Below are 17999 nucleotides of genomic sequence, written 5' to 3'. Positions count from 1 at the left end.
AAGCAATTAAATACAACTGCGAGAAACCAAGAATGCGAAGTTCTGAATGTTTCCAAATTATAAAATCAAATAAATCTACTCATCATTTTAATTTCCAGAAGAAATAGTCATCAAAAGCAAAGATTTTAAGTGTGCGGAAAAAATATTGAGGCCTAACTTCCAAAAGCTTTTGCTTTGTTGACTGGTCTTTGGTGAACATGAAATAATATAATATCATAATACATACCATGCAATCAAATATTGATCTGGTCTCTGTCCGCTGAGTCGCTCCAAGACGTTTCACTGCAAACTTTGTTGTCCTCCTTCTACGAGATGGAAAGAAAGGCTACGTAAACATTTTAGACATTTACGCAGCCGTACAGGAATAAGACTTCCAGGTAGAGTTGAACAGGAAAGAATCGGGTTCGTCCAGGTCTGAAGTCGGTTAGGAGTGATGTGATACTGAATAGTGAATAGTGCATGAGTGTCGAACCCGAGACTGGTAACTATAACTAGGGGATGATGAGAGACGTCACGGTGAGCAGAGTCTACCAATCCACACAGGCTGCGCAGAGCAATAGAAAATATGACTTTCAGAAATCCTAAATCCTACTTTGAGATGGTGACTGAAAAGTAAACCGGCTCCTTTTAAAGATTAGATTAGATTTTCATATATTTTGTATTTATTTATTTTTATATATTTATATATTTAATAAAATATATTTGTATATTTGTATTTTTTATTAAATTAAATTAAATTAAATTGCAGGGCATATTACGTTTAAGAATTAAAATAATAAAGAAAATGACGAAAATGTAAAAAAATGTAATATAAATAAAATTGATAAAATGAAAATGAAAGTGATACAAATATAAACTAGAATGGGCACTCGGTAGAGCGCATACCTTCGCATATCACAAGATTGGGCATTGAATTATGAACATTTTGGCATTAGTTGCATGCCAATTGGACACAAATGTATCGTGCTATGGTAAAAAAAAAAGATGTTGACCTTTCCATGACCTTGACCTTGACCTTTGACCCGATTGATCCCAAAATCTAATCAAATGGTCCCCGGATAATAACCAATCATCCCACCAAATTTCATGCCATTCAAGAAGATTTGACCTGTTCATGACCTTTGACCTTGACCTTTGACACGATTGATCCCAAAATCTAATCAACTGGTCCCCGGATTATAACCAATCATCCCACCAAATTCCATGCGATTCGGTTCAATACTTTTTGAGTTCTGCGAATAACACGCATACAAATAAATAAATAAATAAATAAATACACGGCGATCAAAACATAACCTTCCGCATTCTCAATGCGAAGGTAATGAAAGTGATTAAAATAAAAAATAAAACTGAAAGTGATAAAATAAAAATTAAAGTGGTAAAAATATAAATGTAAGTGATAAAAATAAAAATGTAAATGATACAAATAAAAATGTATGTGGAAATAAAGGGCAAAGGACGATGTAATCAATCCAATTGATACATTGTATGGTGACTCTGCTAAAAGAGCTTGATCTCAACTCGTAATTAATAGTCACAACAGATAAGAGTATACAACTATTATTCATGCTGCAAAGTGACGAGGAATACACATTAAATGTTTTTAAATGTTCATAAAGGGTTTGTCGAAGTGCATCTTGATATCAAGACAGCGAACGCTTCAAAATGTGTGAGCGTGAGGTGATCTGAAGGTGAGAGAAGTTCATGGAAGTAAACAGACATGTGAGGCCGGCCGAGTTGGACCAACGCTCCCGTATTTAATCTTTCATAGGGAGCTGTTCCAAACCGGGACTTCTGTTCAGTTAAAAAAAAAAAAAACTCACATTTCTTATCACATGTTCACCCGAATGAATAAGGACTAAAGAAGGAAACCATAGCATATGATGTGATGATGATGTTTACCCACATCAAAAAGCAGTGGGATGGTTACGCTGCATTCTCCTGTTCATAACCTCTGAAGTCCAACTCATCAATAACACATGCAGGTGCCTGTAAGCCAGACGTCAAAGTCTACAGTTGCTGGTATCCGATGAAACTCGGCTCTAAATTATTTAAGCGCCAAATTCAGTGTTGCATGTGCATGTGACATCTCCAGGTGTCACTACTCAGAACTAAATAAATAGATTTATCTTGGAGGGAATAACAGGGAAACATATTGTCAGTTATTATCAAATCTGGGAAAATATCTGCACGTTTCACCTCATTTGAGGGACTTTTTTAAACTAATTTTAGTGGTTGTGTTATCGAACCCAGACGTCAGCCTTCTCTTCACCGACGACCGTAAAAGACGCTTCTTCCTGGAAGTGCGTGATCCTCTCAGTCGACATTAACCTCGCTGTCGCGTTGAGGGAGCCGGGGCCCTTAATTACACGACTCGACACCGGCCTACGAGGAGCTGAGGAAGATCCTGCGTGTCAGCAACCGTGCACAGTTACCTCCCCCCCCCCCCCCCACGAGGTCTGATGTACTGACCTCGGCCTCTGATGCGTGTTGTCATTTTAACACTCTAAAGTTTCCCTTCTCCCTTGATTTAAATGCAATAATTCTTTACATAATATAACTCTCTCGGCATAAATTCTCTTGGAAATAAGAAAAAAAAACTACGCCATAGAAAAAGTGACGTGCATTTTTAGCTGAATGTTCAGTCGCCGCTGATCAATATGCACGAGCGAACAAACCAACTGACACCTGGGACGGAGTCGTCTAGGGTGAAGCGCAGAAGGACTCGATACCCCTCACGGCCATCTTATCCCACACAGAAGCCCAGAGTCCAGAGGCCTGTTGCTCGTGTAGAGCGGTTATCCTCGTCTGGTTTGTGCTCCGGTGACTCTGCGGCTGCACCAGCTGACAGCGGTGTAGAGTAACCACCGGTCCTCTTAGCCAGAGGCCATTGTTGTGGCTAGTGTTCCCGCTGGAGGCCACACGAGGCAGCGTGCACGCGTAGGGCCCAAACTCAAGTTTATGAACTTGTTGGATTATTACACGGTTTTAAATGTTTTCTATGTACGTCGCTGCATCCTGTCTGAATTAAATGGAGGAAAAGACTTACACGATCTTGGATGATAAAGTCAGCCGTCATACTTATCGTATATGGCGCTGGTTCTCAGCCTTTTCTCAGTGATGTACCTTCTGTGAGTACCCCCCCCGCCCCCCTCACCAGTGCAAAGCATTTTGGTTTGGAAAATAAGATGTAATATGTAGTATCGCGACATCAGTGTCTGATTTAATATAGAATATATACAATTCAGATTCTGAATTTACACGTTTTTCACTTATATTTAAAGGATTTTTTTAATGCTCATTTAAAATATATATATATACAGGACTGTCTCAGAAAATTAGAATATTGTGATGAAGTTCTTTATTTTCTGTAATGCAATTAAAAAAACAAAAATGTCATGCATTCTGGATTCATTACAAATCAACTGAAATATTGCAAGCCTTTTATTCTGATTTATTGCTGATTATGGCTTACAGCTTAAGAAAACTCAAATATCCTATCTCTAAATATTAGAATATCATGAAAAAGTATACTAGTAGGGTATTAAACAAATCACTTGAATTGTCTAATTAACTCGAAACACCTGCAAGGGTTTCCTGAGCCTTGACAAACACTCAGCTGTTATAAATCTTTTTTTTAACTTGGTCTGAGGAAATATGAAAATTTTATGAGATAGGATTTTAGAGTTTTCTTAATCAGCAATATAAAAAAATAAAAGGCTTGCAATATCAGTTGATTTGTAATGAATCCAGAATGCATGACATTTTTGTTTTTTTAATTGCATTACAGAAAATAAAGAACTTTATCAAAATATTCTAATTTTCTGAGACAGTCCTGTATATATATATTTTAAATATTTTTTATTCCCGTACCCCCTGGAGTGCCTTCACGTACCCTCAGGGGTAAACTTACCCCCATTTGAGAACCCCTGGTAAATGGGATTGATTAGGTAACGTCTGTTGGGACCACAATATGAATGGATGCCCCCCCCCAACCTCCCCCCGCATGTTGATTTATGACTTATCCAGAATTGTTGGGGGTTGGCTGAACATAAAGAGAATTGTGTGGCCCTAAATTAAAAATTAAATTAAAAATTAAATTAAATATTAAATATTAAATATTAAATATTCAAAATTAAATATTCAAAATTAAATATTCAAAATTAAATATTAGTTGACAGACCATAATAAACATAAAACAATAACACACATAAAAACAGTATGAATCTAATTGAAGGCAACGCTGAAGCTCTCCACATAGAAAGACCTCCATCTGGTGGTCATTCCATTCCATTCATCGGGAAAGGATTCGTGGGGTTAAAAAAAAAACACAAAAACATCACATGTTCTCTTTGAGACATTAACCGACTCCATCAGAGTAAAGCACAGCATATTATACCACAGTTGTCATGGTAATTATTCATGGCCCTCATCTTTTCTCCTCTGCCTCCAGGATCCGCCTGCAGCCCTGTGGCCACATCCATCAGAATCAGAATCAGAATCAGAAACAGGTTTATTGCCAAAGAATGAATGTTTTCACAAACAAACGAGGAATTTTTTTTGGTGGAAGGTGCAACATTTGGACATGACAAACAACAATCAACGCAAGGAGGGAGGAGGAGTGGGAGGAAGAGGGAGGAGGAGGAAGAGGAAGGAGCGGGAAGAAGGAGGAGAGAGGAAGGTGGGGGAGTGGTGGGGGAGTGGTGGTGGAGTTAAAGTGACACAGCAATATCATGTGAAAGCAAAGCAGAGCAGCTCACAAGGGTGACATCTTTAAAAAGAATAAAGGAAAAAGGAGAGACTCATGGAGGATCTCTCCAGATCTCCATTTAACCTTTAACGAGCAGGAATGAGTCATCTGTGAGCCACAGGTCGGATGTAACTGGACGGCATTGTTTTCATGCCTCTTATTGATTTACAAAGGCGCAAGCAGCTGATGCAGAGAGCAGCTCCATGTGCACAGGGAGCTTGGTAAAGCGAGGACCCTGAAGGCATCTTGAAATAGAAATAGAAAAAAGGAGGAAAGAGGAGGAGGAGAGAGAGAGAGCTAGAGGAGGTTTTAGAGGCAGAGCGTTGGCATGCCAGGCTCAAAAGCTAGCATGGCTGTGCAGGAGACACACAGGGACACCCCTCCATCGCAGGGACCCCGCTCTACTCGCTCCACCGAGAGCCAGAAGAAGAGGAATGGATACGAGAGAGCAGGAGGTGAGTGGCTTCCTGTTGTTTTTAGAATCTATAGCTATGATGTCATACGTGTGGTCGCAGACACCCCCAAAAACAAGCCTTTGCTTTCCTTTAGATCCCTAAACACTGAGGTCATCGGATCCTATTTATGACGAATGAATATAATGTGTATACACACACTTCCTTTTTTTGGGAGTAATGATGATGTAACAATGACCACGAAGACATCAGGTGACATCTGACGGACATGAAGCCCGTAGCATGATCAGCAAAGCCTGAAGGAGTTCGTGTGATTTTTGTATCTTCTTTCCTCCCCTTGTGCTTCGGTCTTTTTCCCTGGATACGCTTTGACCCATTTATAGTTGTTTGTTTCGTTTCCATGACGACTCATCAGGTGCTGGCATGTTTTTCCTGACCCCCCTTCACTCCAAAATAAGAACATTTTAGACTTGCTATGTTAATTTATTGATATATTTATTTTTTCTAAATAACATGCACGTCTCCCCTTTCATTTTTTAGACATCGTCGGTTCCATCAAACCAAAGAAATCCGTCTGTCCGGTCAACAAGGTCGCCCAGATGTGCAACACAGGTCAACTCTCACATTCATCCCTTTATCCGCCGCCGTCGTATTACGAGAAGAAATAATGGTTCTTAAATGGTTCTTTAGAAGACTTTGTGGTTCTACGAAGAACCATCACCTACTGACGAGACATTCTTTCATTTGAGGCACCTTTATAGGTTCTTTGAAGAACTCTTTAAGGAGATGGTTCTTTAGAGAACCCTGGTTCGAAAGGTTCTTTGTGGAACCAGAAATGGTGCCTTAAAGAACACTTTTCTAAAGGTTCTTTGAGGCACCTTTATAGTTTCTTTGAAGAACTCTTTAAGGAAATGGTTCTTCTATGGCATCACTCTGAAGAACCATGTTCGGTTCCAGGTGGCACCTTCATTGTTCTGTGTGCGGATGATGACTTCCAGCATGACTCCCTCGATGTTGGTATTAACCTGTGTGACACGCGCGTCGCTGTCACTAGTAGGTTCCCCCCCCTAAAGCACCAATAAGCCACAAGCAGCCAGAGGGATATTTGGTAATCGTGTTTATTCCGACAGCAGACTGTGTCTCTGCTCTGCACGCTCCTCTCCCGTCTTCAGTCCATCCAGCTCCTTTTGAAGACACAGCCTCGCAGATACACAAACACAGATTGTCATCAGCTGGTCTGATTGTCATCAGACCAGCTGATGACAATCACACCGTTCCCTGAACCACACCCCCGCTCCACCCACTCTGCAGCCGAGCCTTAACCCCCCCCCCCGCTGCCGCAACCTGTAAATATAATTTACGGTATATTGATGTAATCTTTAGTGGCCAATGGACCAAATATTGCAGAGCGGCTCAAGGCAGCGCGGGAACGAAGAGAAGAGCAGGAGAAGCTACTCGGTACGTCCCACAGCGAAGGCATTGTCCTACATTCTAACACACATAACCCAGTTATCTATTTATACTGGTATTTTGTCGTCCCCCCCCCTAGCCTCTCGGGAGCAGAGCCGGCTGGAGCGGGAGGAGCGGGCCAGGCGGTACCACGAGCAACAGCTGCAGGAGCGTAAGGATAAATTCCAGAACCAGAGGCTGAAGGAGGAGAGGAAGAGGGCCGCCGTGGAGGAGAACCGCAAATACCAACTGAAGGAGGAGAAAGTGAGTCATGAGGGTTCGGGGATCTCAGAGGGTCCATTGGACCTGGCTGTGTCTTATGCCTTCTGCCATGGATCGTGGAGGAACTCTTCATACACTCTGTCATATTCATTGAATGCTTCCTTCTGGTCACATGACATATATTCTTCTGTCCATCCGGAGGAGGGATCCTCCTCTGTTGCTCTCATGAAGGTTTCTTCACTTTTTTTTCCTCTGAAAGAGTTTTTCCTGATCCGATGTGAGGTCAAAGGTCAAGGATGTCGTATGTCCACAGATTGAAAAGCCCTCTGAGGAGAATTTGTAATTAGTGAAATTGGGCTATACTTATATATTTATATATATATATATATATATATATAAATATTTTATATAAAAAATATATATAAAATATATATATATATATATAAATATATATACAGGACTGTCTCAGAAAATTAGAATATTGTGATGAAGTTCTTTATTTTCTGTAATGCAATTAAAAAAACAAAAATGTCATGCATTCTGGATTCATTACAAATCAACTGAAATATTGCAAGCCTTTTATTCTTTTAATATAGCTGATTATGGCTTACAGCTTAAGAAAACTCAAATATCCTATCTCTAAATATTAGAATATCATGAAAAAGTATACTAGTAGGGTATTAAACAAATCACTTGAATTGTCTAATTAACTCGAAACACCTGCAAGGGTTTCCTGAGCCTTGACAAACACTCAGCTGTTATAAATCTTTTTTTTACTTGGTGTGAGGAAATATTAAAATTTTATGAGATAGGATTTTAGAGTTTTCTTAAGCTGTAAGCCATAATCAGCAATATTAAAAGAATAAAAGGCTTGCAATATTTCAGTTGATTTGTAATGAATCCAGAATGCATGACATTTTTGTTTTTTTAATTGCATTACAGAAAATAAAGAACTTTATCACAATATTCTAATTTTCTGAGACAGTCCTGTATATATGTATATATAAATATATTTATACATATTCAAATATATGTATAAATATATTTATATATATATATATTTATATATAAATATGTATATGTAAATATATATAAATATACATATATATAAATACATACAGTATATATATATATATATTTCATATTATAGTGTTATTTCTAAACTGTTGACTCGGAGCAAATAAAAACTTGAATCTTGACTACAAAAGGAACTCAATTGAATTGAATCTCAAAAACATTTACTTGGATCCAGGCCGATGCTTTCCTGGCCCCTGGGTTGACAGTATTGACGATCTCTTGTTTCTTTTCTGATTTCAGGAGCGATATGAATCTGCGGTGCGTAAAGCGGAGGAGAAGAGCCAGCGGGTCCAACAGAGCCTCATTCGAAACTCAAGAGGCAGGAAACCCACGAAGAGCAGTAAGCACAGACACATGGCTTTCCTTTTCCTCCCCCCTCTCCCTATTTATAACACCACACCTAACAGTCTTAACATCCCGGATACTTTGTGTTTGTGTGTTGCACTTTTAAACTTTCCACTGATCAATATGCTGTAGCGCCTCGTCGCTTGCCTCTGACCTCATGGGAGAGGAACCTGGTCATTCGCCTGCTTACCCCCACATGCTCGTATCTGGCGAGGAGCAAGAGTGCTGTCTGTCAGTCGGGAGAAGAAGGTACTCAGAGAACCGTGCTTCGGTGTCATGGCAACGCTAATTAATCAGAGAGCCCACTACTACTACTATAACTAACCCACTGATCATTTTCCTCACTGTTTCCAATACATTTGTGCATTATTTCCCTCAAATGTCCCTATATTCATGTGGAACCCCCCCCCCCCCCCGGTTCAGTTGTCCACATTTGTCGCCGTGCAGTTTCATTCCACTCCATGACTCCCACCATCACCGTCCCTCACAAACCCCAGCAGAAGCCCCCCACCCACATGCCATCTGCCCCCCCGCGGCCCAGCAACAGCCAGCACAGGAGCCCCAATACGGCACAGGTAACGACAGCTGCTCCTCTGGCCTCACCGGTTGTTTTTTAGGAAGAAAACTATTCTGATATTTATTTTTCTTCTTTGTTATTGTTGTTTTTTTAAACATTTAAAATGTTAAAAAATTGTGTTCATATTTTGTTATTTAATTTTTCTTGCTTTACATTTTTTTTAAATATATTTTAAAAACATTTGTAAAAAGAAAATGATTATTGAAATTGTTGGCCAAAAATATTTTTTCACATCTACATTTTTTTTCTTTTAGATCAAAGTGGCGAGACAGCAAAGTGCCAATGAGAAGAATAACTCAAACGCCAGATCCCCTGCTGCCATCAAGACCGCCGTGAAACCAGCCAGGGTCAAACAAGGCCCCACGACCTCCCCAACGACCTCCCGAACGACCTCCCCAACGACCTCCCGAACGACCTCCCGAATGACCTCCCCAACGACCTCCCGAACGACCTCCCCCTCGCCCGAACGGTAACGTTGAAAAATGTAGTCCAATGTAAAAAAAAAAACGGCGATCTGAACACAGCGTGACCTCGGCTGCTCGCTTTTTTCTCAAAAAGGAACCGCCGGAGATCCGTCCCCCGCAGACTCTCGACCCCGCTGGTGCTCGAGCTCCCGTCGGTCCCCGAGGAAGACGTCGCATACTGTAGCCCGGCCCTCTCCCCCGGGAACGCCAGGCCGGACAAAGGTCAGCGGGAGAAAACGAGGGATGAGAATCCACCTGCTCCACCCAGACCAGAGGGACACGAAGGTCAGCGAGAGAAATGCTCAAATAAAGTGCTGTATTTAAAAAAAAAAAGAATTAATATTTCTCTTCAGGTCCTCCTCATCCTCCCGAAGTCGTGCGCAGACCTTCGGCCGGGACGACAGACTTGGGGGAGGCGTCGCGACTCCTTGCGGAAAAAAGGAGAGAAGCCCGACTTCAACGCGAGGAAGAGGAGGAGCGAGGGCGCCTGCAGAGAGAGGAGGCCGAAAGGTAACGATGGAGACAGAAAGCGCCGACCGTTACGCCAACGTTAAAATATAAAATGTATCCTGGCGTGCTTCGTCCAGGAGGAGCCGCGAAGAGCTGGAGGGCAAGAGGGCGGAGGAGCGAGCGCGGCAGCGGGCCGAGGCTCAGCGGCTCGTCGAGGAGAAGAGGAAGAGGGAGGAAAAGGAGCAGAGGAAGGCCGAGGAAGAGAGAGCCGAGGCCGCGAGGGAGGCCGCCCTCCTGCAGAAGCAGGTGAAGGATGGGAACACGGCTCGGGGCATGCGGAGGCTTTCTGGTCTTTTTATTAGTGATATGTACACTAGTGTTCAAAAGTTTGGGGTCACCCAGACAATTTGGTGTTTAATGGTGAAATATTAATGTTGTTCTTCAAACTTGTGGCTCAAAAGAAGGCCAGTTTGATAGCTTCTCTCACCAGCATAACTGTTTTCAGCTGCGCTAGCATGAAAAGGTTTTTTAAGGGTTTTCTACCCCTCCGTTAGTCTTCTAAGGCGATAACACAATGTACCATTAGAAGACTGAAGATGGGCCTCTATACACCTATGTAGAGACGTCATTAAACACCAGAGAATAGTCATTTACCACATAAACTAGAGAGTGTATTTATGATTAATTTAACGTTATTATTTATATAAAAACATTGCTTTTCTTTTAGAAATAAGGACATTTCTAAGTGATCCCAAACTTTTGAACGGTAGTATATATATAAATATATATTGTTTTTATCTAGAGAGAGGAGGAACAAGCCAAAGAGAGGGCAAAGGCAGAGCAGCTGAACCAAGAGCGAGAAGCACTCGCCCAGAAAGAGGAGGCAGCGCGCCAAGTGAGAAGGAAGGTGATTGATAATCAAGTTGACTCCTAGTATCTGAACACAATAATGTGATATCTGTGCTCATAAACAGTGAAAGAGACGGCTTTCACAAAGCTGTTTTTCTCTTCCAGCGACTTGAGGAGATCATGCGGAGAACCAGGAGGACAGATCCTCCAGTTACGGTTAGATGCGTCGCCCCTGGGCTCATATGACGCTCATCCAGGATTCAAACCAAATTGGTTCATCCTTTTTTTTTTTTTACACAGAAAGCCAGTATTTTGCCAAATGTAGTCCAACCGAAGGAAAACACGGAGCCCGTCAACAAGCTGCCGAAGACCGGAGTGAAGCTGGAGGTGAACAACGAGGAGGACGTGGCGGTGCCCGTGGTGGCCTTCAAGGAGCGCCGGTCCCTCAGGACCCTCACGGGCCTGGAGGAGATCCAGAGCCACCAACGAGCGGGTGAGGAACCCATAACTTTAACCTCTGACCTCTTCAGGGACATGTTCCATCAGAACCCGTCCACACACAGAATGAGCCACGTCGGGGTGAACAGGTGCAACTGATCACATGAGTCATGGTCCTATTATCTAGAGTTAGTCACAACAGCATGTGTGTACACTAAATGGAATAGGGCCGTAAATAATGTGATTAAATACATCTACGTTTACCCTGCGCTGACATGTCAACATGACTGCTGTGAAATGGGCATATATATATATATATATATAGTGGCATTGTTGCAATATATGTATATATATAAATAATTTTATATATATATAAATAAATATATATATCTTGTTGTGTTATATATATTTATATATATATATAACTATATATATATTGCAACAATGCCGGTATATAATATGTAAATATATATATATATATATTGTTGCGATATATAAATACTGGCATTGTTGCGATATATATATATATATATGTAAAAATATATATGTATATATATATATATGTATATATATATAAATATAATATATATATATATGAATATATGGTAAGACTGGCGGTCAGTATTCAAAAGCCAAAGAAAAAGGTCATCGTCATTCTTTCCCTGTATGTCCGTTCATCTCGTCTTTTAAGCCCCATCTTCCTTTAACGTCTCTTTGTGTGCGTTCCTCAGAGGTCATCTGAAGAGCCTGCAGACAGACGCTGACACGCTGCTGGGGTTTCTCCCCGCGAAGGAGCATGTAGAGGCACTCGGGACCTCAGCATCCCAGCACCTTTCTGCGCGTAAACCCAGAGGAGCGAATATCGGCCATGTTGTTTCTTTCTTTCTTCGATACAGCTAATGAGGAAGATTTTTATTTATTTTTAAACAGTAGATGCAGACAGTGATGAAATACTAGGAAAAGCCATTCTAACAAATAGCTACATATGTTAGCCGTGCTTTTTTTGCTTATTCTGGATTTTTATTGCAATCCAAGCACTTTTCTTCCTCCCTCTGTTTTGTCGCTGTGGAATTAGAAACAGTTCCAAGACCACAGGTTAAAGTTTATGTTGATTCTTTTTCTTTCCCTTTTGATTATAGCAAGTATAGCAATCACATATTTCAAAGCTGCTAAGGAACTTTGTTTCCAAAAGACTTTGCTTCGGTGTTGTTTTGGAGAATACGACGCACAAAACCTTTATTGCACTGACGCTGTTTGACTTTGTTTGATCCGTTACATGACTTTGAAAGCAAAGTTGAGGCGTAGAGGTTAAGAGAGTTTATTATAATAAAAGCATATAAAAAAACAAATGTATCGGATCATCAATATTTGATCCTATAGTTTAAGTATTGCTTGTAACTATCACTTGTTAAAAAAGTTGAACTATATATGACATATTTCATTAAAAGTTGACACTATCTCTGCCTCGTTTCCCACTTAATTTGTCGACATTTTAAATGAAATAAACTTGACAGGAAAGAGAATGATGCACGAGTGTGATAATCCTCGTGATAAACGTGGAGGAAGGTCACGGGTGGATAGAAGGCGGAGAAAGAGGCTCGATCGCGTGGAGCATCCGTCGAGTCACCTCCCGGAGCTCCGCCTCCAGCACGCTGCCGGCCAACAGGGAGGAGAAGCCTCCATCTGAAGAGGAAAAAGAGGAAGAAGAAGAAGACTCATAACCAGTGGCGTCCCTAGGCTAAAATGTCCGGGGCTAAAGCCCCGGATATTTTTTAATTAGCCCCGAATGTTAATAAAAAAAAAAAAAATAAAAAGATTTGGCACACAAGTGGTTAACACCTCCAGGTCGCACGTGATGTCATTCACCCAAAACAGCGGAGTCAGGAGATACTTAATCGCTCAGCCCCCCCCCCCCCCCCCGTCAACAACGCTCGCCGTGGGTCATCTGCTTCTTCACTCTTCTGGGCTAAGCCCCAGATGTATCAAAATCCTAGAGAAGCCCCTGCTCACAACTCACGACGACCTGTTTGCTTCGGACGTGTCAAGTACGATGACGTCATCACGCGATGACATCGTCACACAGACCTTTCTCGAGGTTCGATACTGTAACCACAGCGAGCTGCTGCCACTCCACATCTTTGCTTTTGAGAAACGCCAACAGGAAGTCCAACACGGTGACGTAGTGAGGTCTGAGCAACCGGACCGTGTCCTCTGGGGGGAAGAGTATGAAAATGATATTTAATAATAATGCAGCGTTACGCTGGTTATTTTATGCTTTTCTACTTCCACGGAATCGTACCCGTCATCTCCAGCGAGCCGATGATGGACGCACTGTCGTGGGACAGTTGAGGGTTTAGTGTTTGTCCGGACATCTTCACGAGTCTTGAAACCTGCTCCGATGTTATTGTCGCCGACAACTTAGACTTAAGTGCATCTGAAACGGTGATGCGTGATGAACCGTATGCATATAAGAAGAGGGATGATGTTATGGACACACACAGGACGCATCCCTCCCTCACCGCAGGTCATGAGCTGATGCAAGCAGGACGTCACACGCAGCGAGGTCTCGCCCGACAGCGACGGAGACAGCAGGGCGCCGAGGAGCCCCGGCACACACGGGCTCTCCGTCGCGGCCTAGATAACAACGACGAGGGGTTAAATCCATCTCAAGCACAAACACTGGAGCGGCATTCCGTTCGAATTTTCCTTTTGTCTTTATTTGATGTAACAAAAAAACGTTAACTACGTACACAAAATAAATAAACTCTATCTTACGATCATACGGTATGTTACGATATGTTACGATATTTTAAGGTATGATACGATAGGTTACGGTATGTTACAATATGTTACGATATGGTAAGGTATGTTACGATATGTTACGGTATGTTACGATATGTTACAATATGATACGGTATGTTACGATATGTTACGGTATGTTACGGTATGTTACGATATTTTAAGGTATGATACGATATGTTACGGTGTGTTATGATATGTTACAATATGTAACGCTATGTTACGATATGTTACGGTATGTTACGATATGTTACGGTGTGTTACGATATGTTACGTATGTTACGGTATGTTACGATATGTTACGGTATGTTACGATATGTTACGATATGTTACGGTATGTTACGCTATGTTACGATATGTTCGGGTACAAAAACGATGTGCTCTAGTGCCTAATGCAGCTCGTTGCTTTCCACCTGCTGCTGTCACGACGTCATTAAATCTCCGGAGAGCGTCTGTCATTAACATAAATTATTCCGTAATTGAGAAAGCAAATTAGAAACTTTCCTGAAATTCTAAAATATCAAATAATACACTTGTGGATCTTACAAACATGTTAACTACAAACATGTGACATGTAGCCTTCGTGTATATATACCTGCTGACCCGCGCTGGAGACGCACAGGTCGCTGATGATCCTGCAGCCGTGTGTGATGATGACAGATGTTGGATGATGAAGCAGCTGACCGATGTCATCCAACAGACCCTTGCTCACGAGGACGTCCTGGAGCCAAATATGATCAATATTTACATGTGATTACGAATAGTTACCACGTCATAACTCCATTATTGCTATGAATCGTACATTGTTTGACGGGTGTGCCGACAGTGAGGAAAGTAGCGTCACGGCCGATTCTCTCCACGCGGAAGAAGACTTCTTCAGCAGCGCCTTTAGGGGCAACACACAGTCGAGCTCCATCAGCTGCTCCTGGATCAGCACTACACACACACACACACACGGAAATGACAAACAGCATCTGCTTTAGGGACGGCATCAATGTCAGGCTTCATCGTTTTATAATTACCGTTCTTTGAGAGAGTTTGTAGGCATCTGCACGCTTGAGTTGAGTTCTGAAAAAGAGAGAAATACATTTTCTATAAAATATTGACCTTCAAGGTCAGATATTGGACACTTGAGGTCACGGTTACCTTTTCCACAGAAGACGACACAAGAGTCAGAAGAGACTTCAATAAGAAATGTCCCCCGATGCTCATCACCTTCGGGTGGTGCTCCCGGACAGCAGTGATGTTGCACAGAGCGGCGCAGCTGTAGAACTGAACCTGTGAGTCTGAGGACTGCAGCAGGAGAACCAGAACCGGGACGACACCCACGTCACACAAGACCCTCCTGGACCAGTCTGGGGCGAGAAAAAACAAGATAAACCCTACAGCCTAAACCCTACATCTTGAATCCTGAATCCTAAACCCTACACCCTAAACTCCAAACTCTACACCTTAAACCCAAAACTCTACACCCTAAATCCTAAACACTACACTCTAAATTCTATGCCCTAAACTCTACACCCTAAACCCCAAATCCTAAACCCTACACCCTAAACTATACAACCTAAACCCCAAACCCTACACCCTAAACCCCATATCCTAAACCATACACCCTAAACTATACAACCTAAACCCTAAACCCTACACCCTAAACCCCAAACCCTAAACCCTGAACCCTAAACCCTACACCCTAACGTTTGGATTTTTTTTCTTAAAAGCAACAACAACAAAATCACAGCATGCACAACATGTGGACATTGAGATTGAAAAGCAGATGACATCCACCTGACTGCGTGAGGTGTAGCAGAGCCCAGGTGGCATTCTGTTGCTCCTGGGGCTCGTAGGACTTGGCCAAAGCCAACAGCGGCATGATGCCGTCCACCATGACGGCTTCACTTTGTGGTTCTGTACGAGAAGAAAGAAAAAACATCCTGTAAACGTCTCCACCCAGGGACTAATACAGGATCGTCTTCTCTAATCTCTTATGGATGCTCAGCTGATCGAGACTGAACCACATTGGTATGTTTTGTCTCTGCAGATTTACAAGAGAAATATCGTTTTTTGGCATTAAGACAGGACGAATAAGACCGCAATAAAGACAACACAGAAAATCCTCTGATTATTCCCACGTGCCTTGCGGTGAAAGCCCATACAGTGTGTGTGTGTGTGTGTGTGTGTGTGTGTGTGTGTGGCAGTGTGCAGAATTATTGACTGCCGAGACATCTGTGAGATATAATAAACAGGGTCCCCCCGCCCCTCCCCACCCGCCGTCCCAACAAACCTGAGGAAGCCAGCAAGGTGACGCAGGCACACGCGTGACACTGAGCGGCGGCGTCAGACGATCGGAACAGCTCCAGTAAAGGCACCAGCGTCCCCATTTCAATCACCATCTCTTTGCACACTGAAATCAGATCGCACGGACATTCATTATGACCGTCCGAGTGAGTTAACTGGGATGTATTACATTCAGAGGAGAGTTTTAAGCACTGGTTTAAAGACGATACTTTAAAGAGCTCGCGATTCTCATCTCTTACCCTTATTCTTGGCTAACAGATTGACCAAGGAGAGAGTGATAGTCTTCTGCACATCGAGGTCAGTTGATAAGAGTAAGGCCACGACTGGCTCCATGAAGGCATCTGGTAAAGGAGACTTCACTGAAACGCACAAAGCCAAAAATGTGTTATTAATAGTGGTGGTGAGTTTTTATATGCAGGTCCTAAAATGAGATAAACCACCTGTACGTTTATGCAAAATGTAGTACGTGGTTACACTTTGCATACAACTAACTGACTCTAGAGCAAACACAGAATTGTCTGCCAGCCCGGGAAAATAATACAGTTGAACATTTGCATGATACCAGTCGTACTCGTTGGAGGGGTTATCTTGAAGGTCAGTGATGTGAGAAACCTCAAGTGCAAACATTAGGGTCGTTCTCTGCACCTCCGATCTGCAAGCCATGACCACGATAGTCAAGCAGCACAATGATCGGTTGGTTTTCTCCACTCACAATGATGACTGACGTGTAAGTAATACAAGGCTGCAGTAGTTTGTAGATCGGCGTTGTCCGAGGATGCAAGTCTGCTCAGCGTGCGCAGACTTTCCTGATTTAGTAGTTGATTTTCATCATCTGAAAAAAAAAACCCAGATGCACAACGATGATTATTCCCTATTTAAAAAATCCCAATATTTGATTAAGTTACAAATACACTTTTGTAATAACAGATTTATATCAACAGGGAAGACTTCTCACACACACACACACACGCACGCACACGCACACACACACACACACACACACACACACACACACACACACACACACACACACACACACACACACACACACACACACACACACACACACACAATGCAAAGGCCTCCACAACAGTGCTTTCTACAACAAAGGAAATGAACGGCTGCATTGTTCCTACCACACAGCAGGTGCAGAGAGGACGAGTCGTGCGTCTTCCTCCTCAGGAAACGACTCTCCGGGGTATTCCTGAAGCAGGTGCACTGAGAAAGTTCCCTGAAAACGTCCCTCAGTTTTTGCTCGAACTCTCTGCAGACCTTCCTCAAATAAACGAGGATGTTTTTCAGCTGACGGCAGCAATTCTCACAAAAGCCAGAAGCCATGACTAACATCTTCCACAGAAAGGCATCGCACCTGCCCGTGTCGCCCAACCTGCACACAGACACGCCCACTGGGACGTCACGTGACTGTGGGGCTTACGGCTCAGACCCTTTACTCAACTGTTATAAATTATACAATGATATTACATATTTTGTATCAGTACTGCATTGCATATTTGCTTAATAATATCAGATTGTTTTCATCATCATTATTATTGTTGTATACATTTATGTATCTTTGTATAGAGTCTTGTGGGGAGTTTTTGTGTGCTCAAATTGTAAGGGGGGAAATATATGTATATATATATATATATATATATATATATATATATATATATATATATATGTATATATATATAGTATGGAAATATATTTGTTTGCAGCTGCGTCAAGCACATGTCAATTTGTGCATTTTAATAGTGGAAAGCAAACTTTCAACGTTATTGTTATACGTTATGTTATTGTTTTCACGGTTCAGGGATCGCTTAACCATTGGTGAATGTGTTGTTGTTGTCGTTACGTCACAAACATGGCCG

General features: G+C 42.1%; 2 protein-coding genes across 3 annotated transcripts; one reads left to right on the top strand and one right to left on the bottom strand.

The window, feature by feature from the left end:
• Positions 1-5078: 5078 nt before the first annotated feature.
• On the top strand, positions 5079-12491 carry LOC130201528 (ensconsin-like). Of its 2 annotated transcripts, none has more exons than XM_056426585.1 (15): positions 5079-5205; positions 5704-5775; positions 6547-6621; positions 6713-6876; positions 8152-8251; positions 8389-8505; positions 8680-8831; positions 9088-9302; positions 9392-9582; positions 9672-9807; positions 9885-10053; positions 10550-10654; positions 10762-10812; positions 10897-11089; positions 11766-12491. In XM_056426585.1, exons 1-15 carry the CDS (start codon positions 5079-5081, stop codon positions 11774-11776), a joined length of 1878 nt encoding a protein of 625 aa, XP_056282560.1. In that variant the 3' UTR covers positions 11777-12491. The 2 variants fall into 2 exon arrangements, with proteins under 2 accessions (XP_056282560.1, XP_056282558.1); XM_056426583.1 differs by having other exon boundaries at positions 9651-9807.
• LOC130201529 (uncharacterized) lies at positions 12337-17495 on the bottom strand. Its single transcript, XM_056426586.1, has 13 exons — positions 17265-17495; positions 16841-16960; positions 16368-16487; positions 16115-16234; positions 15619-15738; positions 14980-15188; positions 14856-14901; positions 14636-14769; positions 14429-14554; positions 13554-13668; positions 13334-13468; positions 13120-13245; positions 12337-12717 (listed from the first exon to the last, which is right to left on the bottom strand). Exons 1-13 carry the CDS (start codon positions 17473-17475, stop codon positions 12602-12604), a joined length of 1698 nt encoding a protein of 565 aa, XP_056282561.1. The 5' UTR covers positions 17476-17495; the 3' UTR covers positions 12337-12601.
• Positions 17496-17999: the final 504 nt, after the last annotated feature.

Source organism: Pseudoliparis swirei, chromosome 11 (genome assembly GCF_029220125.1).
Source record: "Pseudoliparis swirei isolate HS2019 ecotype Mariana Trench chromosome 11, NWPU_hadal_v1, whole genome shotgun sequence".
NCBI classification, from domain to species: Eukaryota; Metazoa; Chordata; class Actinopteri; order Perciformes; family Liparidae; genus Pseudoliparis; species Pseudoliparis swirei.
The sequence above is the reverse complement of the archived record's forward strand: the minus strand, read 5'-3'. Positions and strand labels throughout refer to the sequence as shown.